Source organism: Solenopsis invicta, chromosome 6 (assembly GCF_016802725.1).
Source record: "Solenopsis invicta isolate M01_SB chromosome 6, UNIL_Sinv_3.0, whole genome shotgun sequence".
Lineage (NCBI taxonomy): Eukaryota > Metazoa > Arthropoda > Insecta > Hymenoptera > Formicidae > Solenopsis > Solenopsis invicta.
In genome coordinates, this window is record NC_052669.1 from 7317932 (window position 1) to 7344432 (window position 26501).

General features: G+C 51.1%; 2 protein-coding genes across 4 annotated transcripts in view; both read left to right on the forward strand.

Annotated features, from left to right (window-relative positions):
• Nucleotides 1–3829: 3829 nt before the first annotated feature.
• LOC105194236 lies at nucleotides 3830–6677 on the forward strand. Its single transcript, XM_026136318.2, has 2 exons — nucleotides 3830–3854; nucleotides 5506–6677. The coding sequence occupies exons 1-2, from the start codon at nucleotides 3845–3847 to the stop codon at nucleotides 5670–5672; spliced, it is 177 nt and encodes a 58-aa protein (XP_025992103.2). The 5' UTR covers nucleotides 3830–3844; the 3' UTR covers nucleotides 5673–6677.
• Nucleotides 6678–7113: 436 nt separating this feature from the next.
• LOC105194235 (Krueppel homolog 1) overlaps nucleotides 7114–26501 on the forward strand; it is an 81595-nt gene continuing 62207 nt past the window's right edge. For 2 of the 3 annotated variants that reach the window (XM_026136316.2, XM_026136317.2), the window contains exons 1-2: nucleotides 7588–8873; nucleotides 10630–10740. In XM_026136316.2, the coding sequence (XP_025992101.1) occupies nucleotides 7803–8873; nucleotides 10630–10740 (1182 nt within the window). In that variant the 5' untranslated portion in view covers nucleotides 7588–7802. Of the gene's footprint in view, nucleotides 8874–10629; nucleotides 10741–26501 lie in introns of all 3 variants that reach the window. The other variant, XM_011159068.3, reaches the window with a different exon arrangement.

Here is a 26501-nt window from a genome sequence, read left to right on the forward strand (position 1 = left end):
GAGATCTAAAACGCCGCGTACGTAACGCACGTACCTTCGTACATACGTTAGGTACGCACCCACGTACAGTACGGTGCACGCACTCACACGCGTATACGTGCACACGCGTATACGTACCTGACAATCCGCCCACCCCATAACCGAGCACGGAGGCTCGATTCTCACCTGTTTTTATCCTCGCGTACGCCGGCCGCTTCATTTGTAATTTAAAGTGAGCCTCGATTGCCCAATGCGCTCTACGTACTTATTTTCGGAGCTCCGCAGGTACACGCTCGCGCGTAGCGAACGTACGAGCGAGTCCCTCCTCTCCACCCGCGTACGAGACGAGCCGAAATTCTTACCACGGCGGCAGCCTGCCGCGAACGGAAGTTCGATCGCGATCGCGCCCGGGCACTTTCGTGCCGGAGACCCTCGTGTCGGAAGTGCGTTACTTTCGTCCTGTTCCTGCTTTCCGTCAGTTCGTCGTCCGATAAACTGGATATTCCTGCGCTTGAGCTTCGCTCGTCACACAATTCGCCGATATCTAGGATTAACTCTTATTTATTACGAAGACGCGTCAAGACGGATTGTCCGTTAAACTTTTTGTTTCGTTACGATGCTCTGAAAAACTCGAAAACTACTTTATTCCGTTTTTTATAACTCGTAAAATTGTTGCAAAAGACATTGTTACAAAAAAAAATTCAAGTAAAATTTAATTAATTAAATTAATGAGTCGCATTAATTCTCTGCCTCTGTCGAATTGTGCTTAGGCACGTACGGGCAACGCAAAGTATACTACGTGTATCATAATAATCGATCAGGTACACCGGAACGGTCCTCATAGGATATCTCTTTAAGAAGCGAGAGAAATTGTTTGACGGTCCGTCGCGCCGACAAAGAAAGCCGCGCGTGGCATCGCACGTGCGACGAAGGTCACTCGATTTTTCCACCACCGTGAGGCGGTCGACCCATTGGCTAACTTTTTTCACGCGACGGTCCACCCTCGTCGCACGCGCGTTGGAAGAGACACGGATAGGGTGGACACGACGTGGGTATGGGTGGAGAGATGCGGACGCGACGCGACGCGACGCTACGCTACGCGACGTTCTTTGCTTTGCTCCTTTCTTGCCGCCGCGCCGCTGCTCTTTCAACCGAGAGGAAGGAAAGAGAGACAAAAGGACGGAAGGGTGGACGCGTTATTGCGTCGTCTCGGACAAGCAGCGGGGCTCTCTCGCGTGAATGCTAGAGGCAGGTTGAAGAAAAAAAGGGGTCGCGCCTCCCCACCTTCCGGACTCATACTTCCACGTGTACACCACGTGGAAAAAAGGACGAGGCCAGCGTAAAAAAGCGGCGCGTGGGGGTTGCTCGGCTGGTGGGGATCGCGAGTCGAGACGGTCGAGAAAGGGAGGGAAAGAAGGGAGAGAAAAGGATGTAGGAAAGGGTGTTGGGTGGCGTATGCGAGCTTCAACTACGAAAACCAGTGGCGAGAGAGAGACGGACGAAGGAACGAGCAGAGAGGGGAAAGACGTTGTCAGAGAAGGGAGAAATAGGAGCTTAATGCGATGGTGGGGTAGCTACGTTAGATGAGAGAGAGAGAGAGAGAGAGAGAGAGAGAGAGAGAGAGAGAAATAGAGAGGGAGGGAGAAGAAGGGAAGGAAGGGATGGCTCGGTTGTCTACTTCGGCGAGGAGGATGCGTAAGACGAGCAGGATGACCATCGACCACCCTTCGCCGCGAAATGAGCATCAGCGCGTCCACTGGAAAGTCGACGTCCTCCGCAAGGTCGATGATCCATGTTCAAATCGCGATTTGACTTTCAAAATGTAAGGGGGAGACGGAGTATTGGATGACGGATGGCCGAAGTGATCTGATGTATTCGAATCCGCTTTCCCGACCCGATCGATGGATCCGCGACACTTAATCAACTGATCGCAATCGAGTTGCAAGCAAACTTCGCGCATTAATATTGGGAATACGATCATGAGCCAACGTAACTTAGAGAGCACAGGGCGATTCGTAAAGAGGGATAAAAAAGAATACCCAGCCCCACTCCCCCGCGCGATTAGTCACGCGTGCGTTGCCATACGGGACACGAGGGAGGAGGCCATTTTTATACGACGGTCCCCCTTCTTTTTTATTCGTAAGGACTCAGACTGTTACACCCCCTTATACAGAAGCCCCCTACAATTTTTCGGTTAGTCGAGTACCCCGATTCGTGGCGTTCGCATATCGCGCGCGTCTCGAGACGTATATTATATCTCGCAGTTGATGAAATGAGAGAATTCGTTGATTCGTTCATGATCGTGAGAGAAGATCGTGTAAAGTCCAAGTGAGTTTACGTGACGGAGATGTTCCGCGACGGTCGGATGAAAAGTTTTCAAGGACGAGCCCTTAGTAAAAAGAGTACAGTAAGATTCGGTCGCAGGAGAGCTCGCTCTCGCTCCTCGTATCCTGGCCTCGCATACTTACGTACGTCGGAACGTAACCGCGAAGTGTAAGATAGCGATCGAGATAGACAGAGACAGATAATCGGTTCTTACGACTCTCTCTCCTACCCTCCTTCCGGGAGGGTTTTCTTGGCCGGGCGAAACGGAGACGGAGAGCGCGCGGCCCCACTCTCTTTCTCTCACCCCTTACGACGACGACGACGACGACGACGACGCCGCCGCCGCCACCGCCGCCGCCGTCGCCGCCGCGCCGCCGCTTACCCCCGAACGACGAGGCGTCGGCGGAGTCGGCGGCGGAGAATCCCCCACCCACCTGGGCGCGGGGTGAAGGGTGAGGAGAGTTTGAGGAAAAGGGGGAGATAGAGCGCGCGCCTCGGCGTCGTATCTGGTGGGGGCAAAGGAAAAGAGGGGTAGCTTGAAAACTCCTGTCCTACGACGGCTTCAGTTTTTCGTCCTCCCGGAGGTAGATTTTCGTCGTGGGTGGACGCGGCCGGGGTCACGAGTCGGTCCACGGTAACCTGGGCCCGCGCCCGGGCCCGTCGGACCCGCGTAAGAGGTCGTCGCGATAAGAAACGGCGTACGGCGAAGGCGCCCCGAGGTGGCCAGAAATTTCGCGGCCGCGCACCACCTAAGACAACGCCCCTACCCGAACACGCGTTCTTTAAGGCACGAGGGGGTGGCTTTTAGTCAGACGCACGCGGTCTGAGAAGCGCGCCACCACCGGCCCCCGACGGAGAAGGACTTAGCGTTTCTCGCGAGCCGCAGACCCGAGTCAGTTTCGGTTCCTCCTCCGTCAAGGACTCGAACGCGGAAGAGGAGAGAGCTTTTTCCCCCCGTCGTACGTCGTCGTCGTCGTCGTAGTCATCGCCGTCTTCGTCGTCGTTGTCGTTACCGTCGTCGTCCTTCGAAGAGGAAGAACAGTGTCTTGGCCGATACCGTGCACGAAGGTCGCGAGCAGCCGGACCCGAGGTGCAACGATCGTATATTACGCGTGTATTACCGACCATCGTCGACCGCCGCCGCCGCATCTGCCCGTCTGTCATCCGCACTTGGATCTGTCCAGTAAGGATCCTCCGGATTCTTCCTGTCGGAATATCCTGCTCCGTGTCGATCTTGTGCCGCGAGTTGTGTGCCTGCACGTAACGACACTTGCCAACCGCGAATGCATCTATAGGCCCGATTGATAAACCTAACGTGCCTCAACGCCGCCTGCTGCTACTTTCCTCTTTTTCTACTTTCGTGTGATTTTACTCAGTTTTCCCCACTTTCGGCCCGAGACCACCACACTGACCCACCCCCTCCTATTCCCTGTTCCGAATCCTGACATGCCCGGTACGTCATCGTCGCCGTCGTCTCACGACAGTGTTTCGTCGCGATCGCACACGCTTCGATCCCCCTCTTGATTTCCGGTGTGATACGATGTGCTTCGGTAAGAAAAAGATCGTTGGGAAACGACCGAGGACGCAAACCCGGATAAAGGACCGAGAGAATTTCTCGATTCGTCGCTATCGCGAAACCTCGTCGAAATCGGTCACGCGCGTCATCAGCCTGATGCTCGCGAAATTACACGGCGAACAATAAACGTAACGAATCACCATGTCGCGAGTAAACGAATTAGCGATTATGCGAATAACCGCGTGCGTGATCATTTCGGGCCGTTAATTCAGCGGGCAGCCGACAATGCTCGTCACGTCGCGTAAACCCGGCACACGTCGCAACAAATTATTTGGCATTTCATTGACATCGTCGTCAACGCGTCGACCCTATTCATCCTTCAATGACAACCACCCGGTGAAAAAGTCCGACCGCGTGTTCGAAAATAATTCGTGACATAACGACGTAATTTCGGCAAATAGCGGCGCAAACATGAATTGTCCATTTAACGAAGGGAGAAGCGATAATAACTGATTAAAGAAAGAAACGAATGAAACGGTGTATTCTTAATAATATAAACGTCTTATAAGGGACAGTATTATATAGCGCGACACTCGCGTTACTCGCAGTAATATTACATCAATGTAAATCACAACTTTACGTTACATTCCTGAGAATATTCAATGCACCGGGCATTTATTTTTATCCTATTCACTGTACTCGGATTTATTGCTCATTGTTACATTGGCATTACTTTTATTTGAATAAATATTTGATTTATCGACATGTTACTCTCTTTCAGTTACAAACCTTTTCAAGTTCTCCATACCGATCCTGAATTTTTGCATTACGTATCCCGTATGTTTCCCGTGTTGTAAATGCCGCGCACCACGCGACGGCAAAAGACGTTCGCGCGTTTTTTTTTTCGCTTCCTCGCTTTCGAGCCAGCTTTATTTTCCTAAAACGCGAAACCAATTGGAAAATCCGCGTCGACGACAGCCGGTGTAACAAAAGGGAAGATATGAATTTGTGTAACGTTAAATTATCGACACGAGAGCTGGATGTGTCAAATGGACGAAATTTACCATGTCGCGTAATTAGTGCGTGCTTCTGACAGTGCTGGTTGAAATTATTGTTTGTGTCGCGCCCGGAAGTGTAACCCTTCATAAACGTCAGTCGCGAAAGAGAACTGTATTTAATGTTAAACCTCGCAATATAAGATGATAAAATCTCGGAATTGATATCTTCCTGATATCGCAAAATTTTATTAGGATTCTTCTAATTCGATTCACGTCGCGTTACACTCGGCATTCGATATTTTTGCGCTACGACAGCTGATTTTAGGCAGTGTCATTAAGCAAAAATCAATTTGAAAATCGGTTTTAAGTAACGTTGTTCTCACGTACCAGGAATCAGTCAAGACATTTTACATTTGACTAATATCGAATCTATAATCGAATCTTGATATTACCGAGTCACAGTGAATATTGTGACAGACACACACGCAACCGTCGAATGGTCAAATATCTTTAAGATAATATAATTGAAACGTCCGATTGAGACGTTGAAATACTTTTTTCGATCGAGCGAAGACGTGTGAAATAGTTGCCTATGACGTTGATAGAATTATTAGTGTTGATGTTGAACGTTGTCGTGCGTGACGTCTCGAACAATACAAAAATGTATTTTCTTTTTCTGGATTGCAGCTTCGAGCGGGAGACGCGTTGCAGCGAGAGATTCCCGCGCAGGAGAGGAAGACTGGACAAAGCGGAAGAAGCAGAATAAGACGAGCAAAGCAGAAGCAGAAGAGCAGAAGAGCATAAGAAGACCGAGAGCCGAACGAGTAGAAGCGGGGTTGCTAAGAAGAAAGTGATTAGCGAGTTGATCGCGCGTATCCGAAGATAGCGAAGAAGAAGGCAGAGGACAGAAAGATCGGGAGAGTAGCTACGGAAGCGCAGAGAGACAAAGATCGAAAGAGAAGGAGAGATAGAAAGAAAGGAAGAAAGAGCAAGAATCGGAAAGAAAGCTCGAGAAAGAGAGAGAACCCCGCGCTCATACATATATATTTCAGTGTGTTCAAAAACGAGTGTACCTAAGTGCAATATTAATTAAACCTAAACGATAATAAGAAGCAACCACAACTACCATCGACGATATCGGTAACGACGAGCGGTGATCGATAATCGAATAGAATTCCTTTTAAAGAGTTAAAACGCTAGAGTCGCATTTCGAGGAGGAGTCATCGACGGACGCGACGCAGCAGCTTGAAAGAAAAGGAAGATCGGAGGAAGTAGGCGGAAGCAGAAACGGAGTGACGGAAATCCCGGAGAGAAACGCTCTCGTCCCGCTTAAAAGAATTTACACGAACTCACCGATTCAGGCCGACGCGCGCGACACAGCCGACACCAACTTTTCGAGCCTGTTCGAGCGCGTTCGAGCACACCCACACACCCACACACACAACACGCACGCACATCCAACATAACGGGGCTAAAATACTCAGGGCAAAACGGGACGAGCAGTAATCATCCGCGAGTGCGATTTCTCACCCCGAAGAGGAGTGGAAGCCTTTCCGACCGATAAACGATTCGCGTCCGCGTAGACTATCCTTCTCGTTTACACCGTCCGGGCTGGGCAATCCTGAATTTTAACCTGAACTTAAGTGTACGCTAGAGTTTAAGTTTAGATAGACGAAGGAAAACAGACCGTTCTCCTATTTGCTGGAGAACGTTCGCTCGCGCGCGCAACAACTCACGCAAAGCACACATATAAAGCACATACATACACATTTACCATACACACACATACACACACACACACATAATCATATGACACGTAAAGGAGGGGGAAAAAAATAAAAAGAAGAAAAAGAAGAGAAGAAGAAAGAAGAGGACCATCGACCAAGACCGCGAAAACGCGAACGAAAGTAACGTACGCAGCACGAACGTACGCAGCACGACAGCCACCTGCGTACACGTAAAAGAAGTCATCACGATAAAGGACGCATTACGGACGTACAATCAACGATCGGCGGTGCTCTTGCGAGAGGCATCGCAACCGACAAGAGGCATCGCAACCGACAGCGACAGCAACCGCGATTTAGGGGAGGCGCGATAGAAAAGAAGAGATCTGGGAGAGAGGACCCGGAAGAGGGAGTGGAAGAGGCATCATAAGAGGAAGTTTCATGAGCCAGGCGGTAGGTAGCAGGGCCGGGAAGTCGCAGCAGGTGGCGAGTAACTGACGTTGCCCGCCGCCCACGTCGAAGCTCGGCGCTGCGCGAGGATCGTTATCGTTACGACGATCCCGAGACTGAAAGCAGCGGCCGAGCGAGGAGAAAGATAGGAAGGAACGGCGGCGAGCGCAGAGGTGTGCCGGCCGTCGAGCTGCTTACCGGAAGGGGTGCGAAAAAGCGGGCAAGCTGCGCCGGAAGGGGGTAGCCCGGGCTTCTCGCGAAGGCCTCAAAATTTCGGACGCGACGGCGGCCCTGGACCTGCGTGCCCAGACGCAAGCCCAACCAGACTTCGGCCAGCTAGACCACCAGCAGCCGCAGCATCACCATCAGCAGCAGCAGCCGCCGCAGCAGCAACAGCAGCAGCCACCACCACCACAACAACAGCAGCAGCCGCAGCATCCGCAGCAGCAGCACAACCAAAATCCAGAGTCGCGTCCTCACCATCACCTACCACAGCAGCATCATCATCAGCATCACCCGGGGAATCATCTCCACTCTGGCGATTCGGGGGGTGGGATAGGTGGAGGAGGAGGCGGCGGTGGAGGAGGTGGCGGCGGCGGCGGAGGTGGCGGTGGAGGTGGCGGCGGCGGCGGAAGCGCCGGTGGTGTTGCTGTTGTTGCTGGCGGAGGGCCGCCCGGCGGACCCGAGCCGGACCGGTCCACAAGAATTCACGACGAAGAAGACGAGGACATCACCGAGCGGGAGGACGAGGAGGAGGACGAAGATCCTTGCAGCTCGCCGGAACCCGACCTTGAAAACGATTCCGAACCAATGGAGATCCAAGCCTCGGCTGTCACGGCGGCAGCCGCGAATCTCCACGCGCTACGCCAACATGTATTTAAAATGTCGGATTACTGGCAGCAGCCACAACGCGGTCCACCTCAACATTCACCCGGAATACAGCACAGTCCCATCTCGAATTCGACGCAGCAGCACCAGCAGCAAGTCCAGCAGATGCATAGTCCGCTCGGGCAGCAGCAGCAGCAGCAGCAACAGCAGCAGCAGCAGCAGCAACAGCAGCAGCAGCAAACTGCGGTTTCGCAAGTACAGCAGAACGCGAACGCGACCCTCGGTCAAACCGCGAGTCCGCAACAGCAAATGCAGCAGCAACAACAGCAGCATGCGCTGTCGATGAATCAGACTAATCAGGGCCCGCAGCATCAGTCTTCCCCGGCACCAACGACGCCGTCGCCGCAGGCGGATCATCAGGGCGCCATTGCTTCCAGCATGGCCCAGAGTCTGCACAGTCTCGCTCAGGCACAGACTATGTCGCAAGCGTCGAGTCCATCCTTGGCGGTCCAGGCCGTTCAGGCGGCTCAGGCGCTTAATCAAAATCTGGGCCAGGCGCTGACCCAAGCGCTTACGCAAAATATGCAGCAAAATCTCGGACAAACCCTACAGCACAATTTGGCACAGAGCTTGACGCCGAGTTTGTCGCCGCAACAACAACAGCAACTGCTCAATCAACCGCAAAATCTAAGCCAGGCGAGCCAGAGTCTGCAACAGAACATCCAAAGTCAAGCGCAGAATCTGTCTCAGACGCTGCAGCAGCAGGCGCAGAACCTCACGCAGAACCTCGGCCAGGCGCTTAACCAGCAAGCGTTGCAACAGCAGGCGCAAAATCTCACGCAGAATCTGCAGCAAGCGCAAAATCTCACCCAAAATCTTCAGCAGCAGGCGCTCAACATGGCCGGTACCATCGCGCAGAACGGCGGTCTCGCCGGTATGAACATGTCGGGCAATCAACAACAGAATTCACAGAACGCCATGCTGAGCCCGGGTGCAACCAGCCAGGACTCCCACGACGCCACGCTCACGGAGAAGCTCGTCAACGAGTTGCAGGTGAGAAGCTGGTGGGACCGAGTCCCCAAGTTTTACATTCGCGATCCGGAAACGAAAAAAAAAACGTCAATATCTCCTCCGTTGCACGCGCACACGTTATGCGCGTCATGTACATATACATAATATCTTTTTCTATTATCTTCCGCTCGCCCGTTTCGCGAGAAAAACGGACGAGTGTCCCGCGACTCTCCGTATCCACTGCGAGGAGAGCAGCGATAAATAACTAGGGCGAGGCAACCGCGATAAAAATACATAACGCACCGATAAATAGGGTCATTCACTCGTATGCGGACTGACGCCGGACAATACTTTCGAGCGAGGTTTCTCTCCTCGCGGGGAAAAATATTTATTCAACGACGCTGTCGACGGGCCCTAAGTATCGCGAGCTATCAAGGTCCCTCCTACATGTTGACGCTCGTTCGTGTAAATTATGCGGTTTTAACGCTTCGCGAAAGTTTGTCGTCTCGCGTAAAAATGAGGCGCCAAGTTAGAACGTGCGTTACTAATGCAAATTCTCGCCGAACGGCATACCATAACGCTGCTTCTAATTTATCACCTATGTAACGCTGCTTTGCGAACAACGTTTGTGCGGAAAATCAGTAAAATTCGAGATGGCTTTTACGTTAATTTAGCGTCATCTTAGGTTTACAGAATCACATGTCATCGACAATTTCGTCGGTTTGATTACGCGACTGTACCCAGATACGCTGACCAGTTCGCACAGATACACAAACGCACGTATACGCACACATGCACACCAATAGAGTACGTTGACTTACTACATCGTACTGACTTACACGCTCATACACGCGGGAGAGAGCGAGAGAGAGAGAGAGAATTTGCGAGTGAGAGTGAGCGACAGAGAGAGTGAGAGTGAGTGAGAGAGTGAATGGTGAGAGAAAGACAGAGTGAGAGAGAGGGGGAGAAAGAGAAGGAGAGAGAGAGAGAGAGAGAGACCGAGAAAGCACGCACACGTCAAAGTAGCAGTGCGGTCCGCAAATGCGAACGCGGCCCACGCACACCAATGCGGGGAGATGCAGATACGTCGTCTCTCGGGGTTCTTGACCCGCGCAACACAGATAATACCATACGCATACGTCATACGGTACGCCGGGAAGATGTTACCAAGAAAATATCGCGCCGTGTTTCTGCGACGGCATGGGCTGCAGAGTCTCGATACGATGAAGAAAAGAGAGAGAAGGAGAGCGTGAGAGAATGCGAGAGAGCTATATAAGCAAAATAGTATGTGTGAGAGAGAGAGAGAGAGAGAGAAAGGAAAAATCATCGTATCTCCCGACAGATAGCGGAACTTTGAGATCGCGTTAGCAAGTCTGAGCATCGGCGATTTGTAATTAGAGAGACTATAAATATCGCGCTCGTGAGAACCTTAGCTACGCATGTGAAGACATTCCGCGAGTACGGTACAGTCCAAGACATTGCTGATAATTTCGTAGATATCTCGTTTTGCATTGTCGAACGATTATTATCGCGACTATTAATTTACACCTGATCGACCTCGATCGAGCGACTCCGTAACTATTTCTGCGTGCCTACACAAGATAGAAATACTCGTTCCGTCACGCCGTTCATGGCTTGTCACTGCCACGGCAGAGAGAACGCGTTTGTTTTTATATTCAAAGTAGGAGTCACGGACTACTGTCCGACGAGAAGAAGCTTTGTAGTAGAGACGGTTAGTAGCGCCAAAAGGACGACGAGAATCGGGGACTAACATGAGCTATCCTATCTTGCCTGATAGTCTCGTGCCTCTGCGGCGGGGCTTGGAGGTGCAGTAGGTGCCGGCGGTGGTGGAGGAATGGGCAACATCAGCGAACGCACCCTCGAGGAATGCTGGTCCACCCTGCAGCGAGTGAGTTGAACACTCAGCCCGTTCACAAAATCCCTTTTATTAATGCTCTCCTTGCCCGTGCGCGCGTTCTTACCTTAAGTTCCTCGCTTTCTCTTAACGACGACCGAGGTTTTGTCGTAGTCGTATTTTTTTTTCTTTCATTTACATTTCATTTAACTTGTCGATCCTGCACGTCGCAGACGCGCTGCGTCTCGTCTCGCTCATTCACATTATTTTTCTTTCGTTTATCGACACTCAGTGCGCCATTCCGTTCGCTATATTCTGCTCGATTATGATTTCGCTTCCGCGCGAGTTCCTCTGGGAAAACATCTCGCGATCCTTCTCGTTCAGTTTGCATCTCAATTTTTTTTGCTTTGCTCACATTTATCTGTTAGTCACTTTGATCTTGATGTTATTTTTTTTTTTTGTATCCGCTGGCATGTTCGTATGTGTATCACCGTACGTTTTGTATCTCGTCAGCTGAATGTGTCGCCTTGTTCCTGTGCATTGTGAAATAGTCTTACTCGCAACTGACCGCCAACGGCGGTTCGAACGATCCTCGTTCTCACTCACGCTCGTACTAACGAGCACGTCATTACATCACACTAGAGATTTAACGGATGACGTGCGGTATGCGGCGAAATGTGCGTTTCGCACCGTGACGTTTAGCGCTTGTATTAAGCACACGACGAGAAAGTGCATACATCGATAAAGCGGCAATTTTTCGGTCGAGTGACCAATTGCGCTCGTGTGTATCCGATCAGCTTGCATCACACGATCGTCGACGTGAGATGTATATCGCGCGGCTTCCTCGCGCTACTTTGCGCCAAGCACAAAAGTACGAGAAAAGAAAGCGGCACTAACGAGCCCCGAATTACGTTAAACTGTCGACTGACGAACGGAGCGTGAGGTCCCGGAAAAGAGAGTACAGCGCGATAAAAAGGCGGGATACCTCTCTCTCCCCTTTTCCTACCGGGAAACTTTAAAATTCTCAACCCCAGGACGAAACAACAATTTGTTTCGTTAAGTAGCCGCAGCGCTCTTTTGTTTTTGCGGCTTCTTTTATTTTAGCGGCGATAGCGGCGGCGGTCGGAGTGACGGCGGAAAAGGTAACAGGAGGAGAAGGAGGAGGAGGAGGAGGAGAAGGAGGTGGAGGTGGAAGGAGGAAATGGGGGTGGGATGTAAGAGGGGGCACCTCGTCCTCCCGTCGTGTTCCACCTCGTCCTTCCTTTTCTTCCATCGCCACCTTAAAAGCCGTCCCGCGCCGCGCGCGCGAAGCAAAACTTTCGGAAAATCGCAAAAACGCCGAGCGATGGCGAAGTTTCCACGTTTCCCCGAGATTTAATTAAAACATTCGCCTCCTTTGTGCCGTCCCCACGCACCGTTCGCGGACCGAGCCGTCGAAGCGAGCCATCGTCCTTTCATTTTGTCCTAGCGATGATGACTGATACGAGTACTCTCGATAGGCTGAACTTGATTCTTAACTCTTAAATCTTGAGGTTCATTAATCTGTTACGGACCTTGGCTTAATGCCGCTCGATCAATCCTATGAAAATAACACAAGATCGATAATTAGATCGATTCGAAACTATGAATTAGAATGATAGTCTCGTGAAAAAGTCTCAAGAAGTCACGTGTGCTTTAATTGGAATCTATAATCATAAAATCTTTAATCAAATTTAATTAAACGGAATTGTTTAATTAAGGGTTGATAAGAATAATACACGTGAGTGCATTCGACTGTTGTCACCGACAATGACGACATCCTGATTAAAAAAAAATTTCGGGACACTTGAGGATTTATTGTGTGAGCTCGTGGGAAAGATGAAGGGGTTCCGCGGAGTAAAGAGGAGGATGAGATGAGTGCGCCGCGATATTACATAAACATTCGCGGAGAATCGTTCTCAGGGCCGGGGGTGCACCCGCGTTTTTTTGTTCTACCGCGCGCTACCTCGAAAATTAAAATCCAATTATTTCGACGCCTCTGCTCGACCCGGGTCGGCCGATTCAAATGAATTTTTTGCCCGCGCTTCTCCCCAATTCGCTCTTTCAACGCGCGTTAAACCGGTTCGCTCGGCGCAACGACTATTGCCTAGTTGCATCCAGACCACGATTCACCCTTGATCGATCCGGGACTACGATTTCGGATCGAGCTGACAGCTGCAAGGAGAAACCAGAACCGTAAGGAAGAAAGGGGAGGGTGGGAAAGTGGGTAGAAGGAAAGGAAAATCCGAAAGAGACCGAATTGTTTTCCGACGAATGTAAATTACCGTGACGCAATAATATCATTATCATTATGTGTTTGAAGATCCGCCGCGGTATAACGTTCTAACATCCATTGTTGCATTCTACGGAAATTAAAGCATTTTTGAAAAAAATGTATATAAACTTTTGATAAAATAATCAAATAGAGAACGAAGAAAGATTAACGATAGAAATTTAATAACTCACTTTCAATCGCTACGGAGTCGACAAATTTCTAATTATTTGAAGATATAACGAAGAAAATTAATAAAATGGCGGAGCACGAAGCGTGACGATACAGTCGCAAAGTATATGATTTAATAGGCGAGCGCGACGCGATGCAAAACGATCAAATAATGACTGGGTTCCTCTCGCTTCTCTTGACGCGATGGCAAAAAAAAAACGGAAATAAACGCGTATTATCTATTTCGCCGGGCTGACGTGGATACATCTCGCTCCGGCATGCAAATCCCGAGGAGTCTTTCTCACGTTGCGTCCCTCGGAGGAGCGCGAGCGCCTTTTTTTCCTCCTCATGCCCGAAAGGTTCCCGTGTACTATTTAAATAACGGTTCTCGCGCGCGTGTCATTGTTTCACCGCTCTTTCTCTCCGGGCGACTAACCCTTCTGGTTACCGGGGAAAGGCAGAGGGAGGTGGAGTGGGATTGTTCTGTTTCGAGTCGAGGAAGAAGAAAACCGAAAGGGCGGATGGCGGGAGAGGAGGGAAGGGGGTCAAGTTCCGTGCCGGATAGCCGTTACAGCAAAGACAGAATTACGACGTCTCAAGACGAGGGGTGCCCTCCCCTCCCCATCCCACCCTCGTTTTACCCCCTTTCGCTCGCGGTCCCGAGCGGATCGTCACGGAGTTTCTTGGCTTTTCAGTAATTTTCTATGATTTTCGGATCGCATGATCGACAACAATAACGCGCGCGCATCCGCGGCCTCTTCGAAATCGGCTTAATCGAATGCGTTTCGATCGCTGGCGAAAGTCGGTGAATATATGGAAGAACGGCGGGTGATAATGGCGATGGAGATTTGTTTCAGAAATCTAATTTTCTCGGAGAGGAGGAAAACTCGTTTCTTTACGAGAACGTCGTCTAAAAGTAAAGAGAACAACTTCGAGACACCATTTCGCAAACGTAACTAAATAAAATGTAAGAACAGAAAGAAAATAAAAAGCGCGAAGGAAAATTAAGATACCAAATTTATCTGTTAGAGTAACCGATGAAAAGAAATCGGTAAAATAGTAGAGTCATAATACTGACTACAGCGCTCACAAAAGAGCCGTAATCTTCACAGTGGAACGATGATACGCAGCCCCTAATGACTTTCCATTCCGTTTTCACGAGTAATCGAAACCGTGTGGGTGCATTCCGCTGAGGCGGACTGCATCAAAGCACGACTACCGTTCGCAAATGACATGTCAAAACTACGTGATTGGTACAAAGAGTCGTTTACGAACGGAGGAAGGTGGAAGACGCGCGCATCGCGCGACGGACACGGGCCCCCGCCGGCTCGCACACGGTTCTTTCCTCTCTCACTTTTCTCCCCGTTCCCCCGTCTTTCGTATGCGGCTTCGCCATGACCTACCCCAAACAAACCACGAGAAAAAGAAGGAAGAGAAGCGGTCGGCGCGGCGTGGTGCGGCGCGACGCGGCGGCGAGGAGAAGCGCGGGGAGAACGTGAGGCGGCGATGAAAGAGAGAGGAAGGAAGAAAGAAAGAGAGGATGGAAGAGAGCCGCGTTCGCGCCCACACACGCCCGAGAGAAGTTGCAACACGCGGAGTAAGGCAAGGAGTTGGAGAGTAGAGCTCTCCCCTCGTGCGAGAGAAGGAAGAGCGCGCGCGGAACGCGCGGGGAGGGCTGCGCGGAACGGAGTTTATTCTTCGTGCTTTTTTTTATCGTTCGTTGACTCCGCGCGCTCTCCTCTGCAGCCGTGGCGAGAGTGCAGCGCGCTGCTCCACGATAAGATTGCACTCGCAGGGGCGGCCGGCCGGGAGAAAGAGATAGAGAAAACCTTGTTCCACGACAGAGCGAAATCCGCCCGCGCACGCCATGCGTACGAGTATATATTCGCCGATTATATATTACGTTTCAGCGCGTATATCGCGGAAATATCCCGTCGTCGTTGAGGTAGGCCTCGTCTGAGATATTCGCGGAGAATCGAACGGGACGACGAATTTCGTCGATTATCGCTCGACTTTCGCGAGAATTTGCGATAATAGGTATACGAGGCGACGCGGGTATTGACACGTGTTGCGCGATTATCGCGTTCAAGACAGAAATACCCAGGCTATTCCAGAAGCGCGAACTCCTTTTTAATGACGTATGCATATATCAACAACAGTCGTTGGTATTTCCGTAATGATTACATACATTACACGGCGAAGAAGACAAGAAAACAGAAGGGTGAGCGTCGCAAAACATTGGTTCGCCCGATAATAGACGGGCGAAACTTTTCCGGTGGCCCACGCGAATATTTGTTGCGGGCAATTATGTCAATTAGCGGCACGTATTCGCGCGACGAACCGGCGAATTCGTTATTGAGCGGGGCATGCGAGCCAACGCGAAACCCGCCGCGAGCGAGTAAAGGCGACGACGAAATACACATACTTCACCGAGGTGACTGACCTCAAAGTTTCCCATAATGCATGCACGATTATAGGGCAACGTAGGGACCGCGCTGTTTTCGGCTTTGATATAGACGGGACGATATTACTCGATCTGCGATCTAATAAATTGACAATGCTAATAATTTTCCTCGCGGCAAAGAGAATGTGCGAATAAATCCACGTTCGATAACCAATTTAATTTTAAATTTTGCGACCGTCTTATAGATTCTCTATATCGTGTGATGAGAGCTGCATGAGCGACTAAATGGTTTCTTACCACGTCTGTGGAGCAGCGTTGCTCGGTTAAAGCTCGACAACGGTATTTCGAACCCGGCGAACCGAAAGGATCGAGATCGCTGACGCCGACGCGCGATAATAACGATCATGCTACCGAGACAAAGAAAAATCATCCGTGACAGAGGAGCGTGAGGGGAAGGGACGAAAAGAGATACGGCTATAGCTGACAGAAAAAACGGGGCACAAACGCAGTGGTAGCGAGAGTTGCCATTTCGTGGCTCTCTCGTGGTCGAGAAATCTCGGGGTCCGTCTCGCGAGAGAGAAAGAAAGAAAGAGAGAGAAAGAGAGACCGCGCGCGTATCCGAGAACCTCTCTTCTCTCCTCTCCTCTCCTCTCCTCTCTTTCTCGCTGAGGCCGCCGCGAGCGCGGCAAAAGATCGTTGCCCTTCTAAATATAAGTTTGCAAAATCGAACAGAGCAAAACTGCAGAGTTTTGCCGCGGTCTGCGCCGCTCCGTGTGTATATTGCCGCTGGATCAGCCCCCTTCTTCTTCTTCTTCTTCTTCTTCTTCTTCTTCTTCTTCTTCTTCTTCTTCTTCATCCTTCTCTTCTTCGTCTTCTTCTTCCTCCTCTTCTTCTTCTTCTTCTTCGTCCATCTTCTTCCTCGTCGAGCCCTCACTCTATCTCCCTCCCCTCCCTCTCTTTCCCGTCCCCCTCACGCCTCCTGTATCTCGCCGTGAGCCATGTCGCTTAGTCCTCCGCCACCACCGCATCCTCCTGGACGTTCTCCTCGTCCCCCTCAGTTGTACGTCCACCTCCACCACCTACTTCGATCTCCCTCTCGTCTGCCCTCTTTCTTCACGTCGCAGTTCCCCTCGTGGACCCACGGCCTCGGATCCCCACTGTCGCTCCGTGACCTCGGAGGTCCGCGAATCCACTCCTTCGGCCGCGCCGACTTTCGGACGAAATTCGCGCGCTCGCACGAAAGCGTAGTCGTAGGTCAGGATCTGGCTGCGAGAGCGCGAGAAGAAAGGAGAAAAAGAGCAAAAAGGATGGTGGGAGAGAAGCGTGCGCGAGAGAAAGCGAGAGGAGAATAGTTCCCCCGAGTTCCCTCCGCGGTGATAGCGAGACAGATATATCTGTACATTTTGCGTGCACTCGGAGCTGATCGTCGAAATGCAGCGCAGCTAAAACGACCGCGGTTTTCGCGATTTTCTATACGCGCACGTGAATGCTTAGTGCTATTAGACAGATGTATCTCTCTCTCTCGAAGAGTTCCCTCGACTAATACGTGATAAAAAATTAATACTATAGAAAAAAATCTCCAAATTATCTTCAAACAAATGAAACAATTACGAAATTATTACAATTAGATAATAGGTAATAATCCAAGTATTAATATCGCGGGACAAAATTAACTAGGAGCTGATACAATCTTGAGAAATAAAAAACTTTTAAAATCTACCTAGCTCAAACTCTGGTAAATTTTTTAACGTGATACCCTTTTCAAACTTTTACACAAAGGGAATAAAATATAATAAAAATTCATTAGTACAACACATTGCAAATTATTCAAATTATCTCGGAGCAAAACATTCGCTCGAACTGTCGAAATTCAGACGTTGGCCCGAACGTAGTCGTAGGTCAGGATCTGGCTGAGAATGTGAGGGAGAGGAGGACGCGAAAGAAAGAAAAACGATAGGCGCGTGGGGAGAGAAAAAGAAAGCGAACGAACGAACCAACGATCTCCGTACGGCGGCGAGAAAGAAAGAGGCGCGCACGCACCAAGAAGTAGAGATAAAAAAGTGCGAGCAGGCCGGAGGAAAAAATAGCCGATTCGGAATCTGTGTCAGCGAGGCCGTTCGACAACGACGACGACGACGCCGACAACAACGGCGGTGTACCAATGTCACTCGCGCGTTGCACACCGCGAGAAAAAAGAAAAATCCGCTAAAGATACGACGGAGAGGTCGACGTTTCTTTATCCTTCGAGATTAAAAATGGAGGTCAGACGATTAGAAAGAGGGGTACCGATCGTCTCGCGGCCGCGAAATTAACTCGGCCAGTAAAAAAAAGAAAGAAAAAAAGAAATTGCGGTTTCCACGAAAGAGAGAGTGCCTTTGTCGAAAGTCCCTGGAAAGTATCTAAAAGATACAATATATCGAGCAATTTTCGTATATTGAAATATATTTCCGCGATGCGGATGAAAAATCGAACAACAGCGATAATTGTTAATTGAAACAGACGTAAATCGGTACTGCAAATTAATTGCAATCTGCAAATCCGCATTCAAGATTAAGATATACTTCTTCCTCCGCGTGTGAATTTTATCGTCGTACATTTTTACGCTCGGAGTAACTATAACGCCACGCGGGCAGACGGAAAAGCAGCGACCGTTCGGAGTCTGCATGTTGCAGCAGCCAGCGTTCCCGGCATCATCATCATCGTCATCTCGTGCATGCGTGGGTGAATAGCCTGGCTGTTCCCCAGCGTCAGAGCGGAGGGAGAGAGTGAGAAGGACGAAAGGTAGACGGCTGAATAGATGAAGTGGGAGAAAGAAAGAAAGAGAGAAAGAAAGAGAGAGAGAGAGAGAGAGAGAGAGAGGAGGGAGGTCAATGAAGAGACAACAGCATGTGCAAAACGAATATAAGACGAAGATGGAGGAAGGTAAGGAGAAACTATGAGAGATGAAGGAGAAAAAGAGAGAGAAAAGGAGAAAGATGGGCAATGTTGGATAGATACTTTGACTCTCTCTCTCTGCGCTTTCTTTCTCCCTCGCTCTCTCTGTCTGCTTCTCTCTCGTTTTGATCGTGTCTTTGTCCCGCCGATGGACGCAGGAAGACGGTCCGCTCGGCGAGTTCGCTCCACGGGTCTTCTACGGGCCTTTATCCCCACTAGAATTTATCTCGCCGCGTTACTATGAGCCTACGTCCCCACTAGAGCACGGTCCCAAATTTAGCAGAAGACCATTGGTCGATCGCCTACTACTTCCAGATTAGGAACTCCCTTCGTGCCAACCACTATTTTTGGAGGTCCGAACTAGGCGTTCTACCGCTCACGAAACCAATGGAACGCTCTTCGCCGACATGATTACGAGTCTTTTCGATGGCGATTCAATCAAGTTCGAATTCAATCGAATAGATTAACACATAAACCATTGTGATCATACGACAAGATTTGTCACTGTCTTGAAATTCTATGAAAACCTGCCCGACTTCCGAACGATTTCGAGTGTGATCCTTGATTCAACTTGGCGTCATCGTTGCGGATCTATGCAACCCTAGTCGTCCCTGAAACCCCCTGTAGATAGAGCGTGCGTTGCCGGCAATAGCAGCAAGCGCTACCCCACTCTTATACTCTCCTGGATCCGCTCTGGTGGCTTCTCGAGGCGAGTACTCTACCTTCGGACCTTCGCGCCAGTGCTCCCCACCGTACGATGTGCGGCCAATCCGCGGCGAGGACGCCGGCATGAAGCCTACGCGGCGACGGCCAAACCGATTCTCGCCGGCGCCCCAGCATTTTATACGGAAAAGACTCTTTAACGAAGCACAAGGTGCGCACGCACGATCAACTTCACGCGACACCACGCGCGCACCGCGTCACACACACATACGGGGAGGCGAGAGTGCGACGAAGACGACGACGAAGACGCCGACGACGACTGCGACGACAACGACGACGACGACGACGACGACCATCACCACTACGAAGATCACGACAGTACCGACCACGAGGACCAGTGACGTTTTCCGCTTAATCACCATCTCCTTTTTCTCTCCTACGCATTGTTCCTATCCAGTAAAAAAAAAAAGAGGACCAATCTGGACAATAAAAAGAAAGAAGTAACGAGTGGTAGATCATTGGGACCAGGAGATCACGAAAAGTTTGCCAGTGAGACCGATCGACGAAAGACCGGTGGATTCTTGAAAGAAAAGGTCGAGAGAAGAGAGACAAGCCTTCCTCAGCGTATTATAGGAAGAATCTCACGAGAAAATCGCGTATCGCGTCCGTCGAGGGGCTAACGTGGGGGACTTTCGGGGGAACCGCCGAAAGAGCCTCGAAGGTGCCGAACTGTCGATCTGTCTCGTATCAGGCTGAATAGCAGTAACGCTTGTGAAAGAAGACTATCGACAACGTGCGCGCGGTTGACAGCTGACAGTGCGCTGAGATCCTCTCGTCTCGTCTCGTCTCGTCTCGTTCTCCGTTCCTTCCTTTCCCGCTTCTACGTATTTCAATTCTGTCGGTTCTCCAAACGCTTCTTCCTCGTTCTCTCCCCATTTTCTCGGCTCCTTTCCCCTATCTTCGTTTTCTTCTTCATCTTCTTCGTTACCCTCCTCTCCAACGGATCCGCCGCCCCCACCAGAGCGACCAGCAGCCGCGCCGCGAAGTGCCGAACGATGAACTCGGGCAACAGTGTGCCATATTTTGTGATCTTTTTACCTAGCTCCTACCACCGCGATTTAACTGTGATCCACCCACTGTAGAGACTCGTGCACGAGAGGTAAGAGGCAACACGGAAAACCATGAATACACGAAGTCAATAGGGATGCAAGTCAAGTTACTCGCTCACCTTCCTCGACAAAAAGTGATGGAAAAGGTAAACAAATAAACTGGTACTTGACCGGTCCCTCCATTGACTGCGTGTAAGCCTGGCATGATCGCGCGAGGGGAAAGGGGGAGCGACTGGACGGCGAGCGAATGTCCTGGCACCTCGTATTCATTTCCGGATTTGCTCCATTGTGTAGCCAGCATGGCCAACTTGCCGGTATTTCCGGAACCGCGAGCGGAACCAACCACGATCACATTGACATCTTCGCCGTCCACACGCTCCTCCGTCCCATTCGCATTCACGAAACCGGCCACTTAGCCTTAAGATCGACCCCCACGTCGAACACGTCCTTCCTCAGGATCGCGTACCGCGGCCACACATTCCGGAACGAGGACGACGCGCTCCTTCGAGCGCGAACGAGCACTGCCCACTGAATGATGACGCGATATCCGCGAGAAGAAAGAGCCCCACGTTTATCGTCCGTCAATAAAAGCTTCACACCACGAGCTTTGCCAAATTTGCACTTGGTATTCCCACGTCTCCGTTCTTTCTCCGAGAACAAAGAGGATACTCTATTTGCCATTCGATTCTCCTCACGAGCGTTTCCTAAATCCATTTTCTAATGAAATTATTTCGAATTATGCGAATAAATCTAAAAGCTTCGCCAACTTAAAATGTCGATCCGGTATATTTTGATTCGTGCATATTCTATACATAGCGCCAAATGACTGCGTCTATCTTAACGCGACAACGTTGACGTACGATTTTTGTGATATGATAAATGAAACTCGTAATTGGACAGTCACGTGTATATAGTGTTAAATATAGACCACGGATAGTACGGATCTAGATCACGATCAACGTCGACCGTGTCTCTTTTTCGGGGTGTACTACTGATCGTGCGGGGAGGTACGAGGCGCATCTCGACCTACTCCAACGTCGAGACGGACTGATCGACCTCCCGTGACGCTCCGTCACTCGCCAGTCGGCAAGAAACTTGTCCCGGACGGTTTCGCGTGTGCATGGGCACGGCTCTACACAAGTAATACTGTGTATCCGCGTAATACTATGTATCGGGTATTTTTCGCCACTCTCAAGCCGGCGCGCGGCAGGCGGCACCATGGGCGACCAGATCGCTCGCGTGTAGAAGGAAATGAGAGCCAGGAGTGAGAGGCACGGAGAGTTTGTGGAAGAAAGAGATCGTGAAGGAGAATTAAAGAGAGAATGAGAGAGAAAGAGAGAAAAGAGAGCGCGGGAGTGGAAGATAGAAATTACCCGTGTGCTAATAAACTCTCTGCGAGAGAACACTTCTTCTGAAATAAGAAAAAAATAGAATACGTAACACTTTTTCCAGACTGACAATAGAAAAGTAAACTTCTGAAACTTTAATAAAAATAATAAAATGGGGATGGGTCGGAGGGGCGCGAAGAGGAGATGAACGAGAAAGAAGATGCCACGCGTGCAAATCGCGGATCGCGTAGAGAAAAATTAATTCGTTGATAAAAAGCTAATCCCCCCTCTCGCCACTTCTTTTTGCGAGTTTCTCGTGGGAATTTCATTGAGGTACGACGAGGGGAGAAATTTTACCTACGGGTACGTTGCGAAAAAACACGGGACACGGAATAAGGTTCGTTTTGTTCGGACGACATAACGAGCTCCGGCGCTTTACGAGCGGAGGAAAAATCGTCGGCCCGCGATAGCTAGTCATCTTGTTACATCGTTGCGGTTGATCAACGGCGGGCAACAATCGGAGCTTGTACTCGACGCTGCTTAATGTTTCGTTCGGCATGGCTCGAGCGGTTATTTATCTCGACAAGCGATCTATTAAGCATACCGAAGCTATATTGTAACGCGCTTTCCCCCCTGGGTTCCCCTTTTTCGGTGCGAGCGTTCGCTTTTCCGAGTTCGTTGACACCGTCATCGTCGTCGTCGTCGTCGTCGTCGTCGTCGTCGTCGTCGTCGTCGTCGTCGTCGTCGTCGTCGTCTCGCGATTCGCGAAGCGCGGGTGGAACCGAAGAAAAGATAGAAAAGACGAAAGAAGCGGGAGGACGAGGAGGAGGAGGACGGGATTTAATGAGAAGAAAAGACGCGCGGTACACGTCGCGCGGAGAAAGGGGGGAACGGAATGAGAGGCTGGCGGGGAAAGAAGCGGAGAGAGAGAAAGAACTCGGAGGATGTGGCAACGGCGCGAATGCAGAATGCACGCTGACATAAAACATACATATATGCAAGATGCAGCAGCCAGCATCCTGCGTTCTCTCTCTGCCAGGCGCGCCGCGCCGCGCCGCTTGCGGACGGCTCGACCGTGAGCCGCGATGTGCAGCACGGCACTCTCGGGGCCTTCGGATTCCACGCGATTTGACTCGGTGTTACTTTTGACTATCCTCTTACGTCCTGGGAACGTTGATCCCGCTTGCGCGAGACCTTCGCAAGAACGCGTCGTTACGCGACCTTCGCCACATGGCGTCACGATATTTCGCACCTCGGCCCCGCCACTCCAAATTCGTGTCAATGTTTAATCGCTATTCTCACATCTCTTCACGCCTGCCTGTTCGACATTAATGTTGAATAACGCGTGCAAGAAATTATAAGATGCAGAAAAAATTGAGTTAAAAATTGAGCGCCTGCTTGGGAAAAAATTATTATCGTGAATACTATGAATTACATGAATAATTTTCGATCCACTTTTAAAAGTCAAGATTTTCTAACTCGCTCGCGCGAGTCTTTGAAACTTTATTGCGCGTGCTTTGTAATGCTGCTTCTTCTTGCGTCTTCCGTAACTCACTGGAGAAAAAAAAATTATCGCGTCGATCTCTCGAGCTCCATTCGCGCATCGAAAACGAGGAGCGAAGAAAGAGATCGAGCGCATCGCGCGGCTGGTGAACCTGACCTCCGACAACGTTGCGGCGTCGGAGGCGTTCGGCATTCTCCCGAAGTCTCGCCGAGTCCTCCGTCTCGTTCCGATTCGTCTCTCTTTCTCTCCCCGAGTCACGCTTCGGCGTCATTAAAATAAATTAGAGATTATCAAAGACAGTTCGCCGGCTTTCATCAGCGACTCGTAGCGCGGAGCAAGACTCGCGAAGACCGCGGGACCGTCTTGGAAAGAAAAAAAGAAAAAAAGAGATAGAGAGGAAAAAAAAGGTATCGGAAACGTTGAAATATATTAACGATCCGGGCAGCTTTCCCACAAAGTCAGCCTCACCGATATTTAAAATCGTCAATGATATCCCGTCGCGACGAGTTATTTCTCAAGAAAATTCTCGATTCGCGGATGATGCGATGATAAGATAGCGAGCACTCGACCGTTGGTCGAACGCGCGCAATTTCTCACCGACGCGTCAGGGTCGTCTCCAGTGTCGAGGATTCAGCAATCGGTCGCGTACTCGGTCAAGGTTGCGCGGATATCGAGACGTTAATGCCACGTCGGGCCGATCGACCGACTCGCAAGCGCAAACGTGGCCGGCGTGCCAACATCGGAACGGCGGCGGCGGTGGCGGCGGCGGCGGCGGCATCGTCGTTTCGCGCGAACGATATTTTCGATATTTGCATTTCCGCGCGCGAGAGTCCACGAGAGCGCTAATTTATTATACCGCCGCGCTCTATACGTCTCGCAGCCTGACGTTAATTACGCTCAAGATAATTTTCCTGATGTTCTGCGTCGTCGTCGTTTCATTCGCCACACAGTCGATCGATCCGCGATCGATCTCGCGCGCGTCCTCCCGTAGGGGCGTGTAAGCCTCTCTCTTCCTCTCCTTTTCTCTTTTTTTTTTCTTCTTTTTACAATCATCGCGTAACAATATTTTACGACTTATCGGGCGGCCTACGACTTATCGGGCCGAGAGAGCTCCAGCTGTCGCCGGTGGCTCTCTGAAAGCCCCGTTTCTCGAGCTAGCGTGTCGAGCTAGCTCGTACACGCTGCCCGGGAATAGGTGCGCAGGAAACGAAAACAAAGAATCGGAAGGAGAGCGAGGAGGAATGATTTTCTACGGTACTGTACCGGTACTGACCACCGACAAGCCTGCTCATATTGTCTTACCTTGCCGCAGCCGCGACCGCGATCGCGCCGCGCCCGTCTCGTCTCACCGTCCCTGTCGCGTCGCGTCACGCCGACTGTTAGCATACGTTTGATATGATAAAAAAAATGACGTGACGCCAGAGCGCAAGGTTACTGCCACAAGCGGGGCCGGCCGATACATCCGTATGACGCGGCGGCGGCGGCGGCGGCGGCGGCGACGGAGACGAAGACCCCACCAGGCCTTCGCAGCCTCTCTCGGAAACGTGCGTCTGCGAACGTGAAGTAGGATTTCGTCGCTGGCCATCCCGCGATGGCGGCGGCGGCGGCGGCGGTGGCGACCGACGACGACAGAAGCGTGCAGCTACGCGTAAAAAAAGGAAAGAGGAAAAAAGACGGAGTATAGCGCACTGCGCGAGGAATTGCATTATCGTCGTGTGAATGCGAGAGAGCCGCTGGCCGCGAATAAAAACGGAGCGGCTCGCCGATTTGTAACGTCGCGTCGCGTCGCCTCGCGTTGCGTCGCGCGTCAGCTGAACGTCCGTCGGCTTAATTAATATCGAAGTCCATTTATCGTGGCTCGTTTACTAGCGTGCAGCCTGCGGCGGCGTCACTGCGGTGCAATCCCAAGAACGAAGAGAGAGAGAGAGAGAGAGAGAGAGAGAGAGAGAGAGAAGCCCAGACCGAGTAGCATGAGCCCTCGCAAAGGAGAACCGGCGCGTAATCTGACACGGTCTTGCACGGATGCAGCCGGTTCTTAAATCCGGTATTATTTGCCTTTTTTTTTGTCGTACGAACGTACCGAAAGTACGACGAGGAGTTGACGACGACCACGAGGACGAGGAGTTGGCCGCGACGCGGGAACAGCCGGGCAAACCTTGCTCGTCGTTACGCACGCCGTTTGATCGGTCCCCTCCCTCTCACGCTTATCAGCGTGACCTCTCTCTCTCCTCCTCCTCCTCCTCCTCCTCCTCTACCGAAAGAAAAAAGACTCAATTCTGAAATGTACACTTAATGCGCTCGTCGTAATTTCCTTTACGTACGTAACTCTTATTTTCAACGCACACGTTACTTCCGCGCGCCGTACGCGAGTCGCCAACTCGACTCCGCCGTTTTATTAATAATACAAACGAGAAACGGTTTATTAAAGATTCCTACGCGGGCGGAAAATAGTCCATCGACGCGGATCGGAATATAGGCGATAGCCGGGGACCGCGGTTGCACTATCGGCGCAACGGGATGACGTATACGCGCGCGCGACTCGCGTCGTGATGTAACGCTCATCGTTGCATTCGACTCGCGGGACAGTTGGGCGAAGCCGAAACAATCGCGGCATAAGAATGCACGTGCAGCCGCATCCTACAATACTGCAACGCGTGCACGGCCGCGAGATGAGGCGTCCTCGTTCGTGTGATTCCGCAGAATGCGGAAATATCGAGCGCCGCTGTGAAAATCCCGCGTGCGGAGTAAACGAGCGTTGGAAGCTCACGGCGGTCTCCTCGCGTGTGCGAACGTCGAACGCTCGTTATCGACGACGTACTCGTGGCGGCGACACGAGGGAAGGGAAAGAGGGATAAATAGTAGTAGGACAAAGATGAGGAACGAAGGAGAAGCGGAAGACCGCGGAGAGAGAAAATGCGACGACGAATGCGCGCGGAAAAGAAGCTCGCGCTCTCGATCCCGCGGTAGCGCGTGCTCTCACGCGATCGTCCGCGGGCGAATCGATACCGCGAATCGAGGAAGTAGCGATAGGAATCGCGCCCCGAGGGGGAGACCCAGCGATGATTTCGTCATTTACGTGGTCGTTCTTTCGCCCTTCGCCGGATCGGCCTGCAGCGGCCGCGCGAATCCGCGTTGGCGGCGCGGCGCGGCGCGTCGCATCGCCGGCAGCAGCATCGACCGTTGCCCGCCCGCGAATCGATATACAGCGATTAAAACTAAAATATCCCAGCGCGGAGAAATGTTAAATTACTCCGGGTCGGCCGGGCAGCAGCAGCGGCGCGGCGAGGCGTAACGCCGCGCCGTCCTAAAAATGAGGATCCATAAATAATGGAAGAATTTGCGCGTGGATTCCCTAATCAGCATACCACCCATCGAGATACCCGGTGTATTTGTATGCAAACGTTTGTAAGTG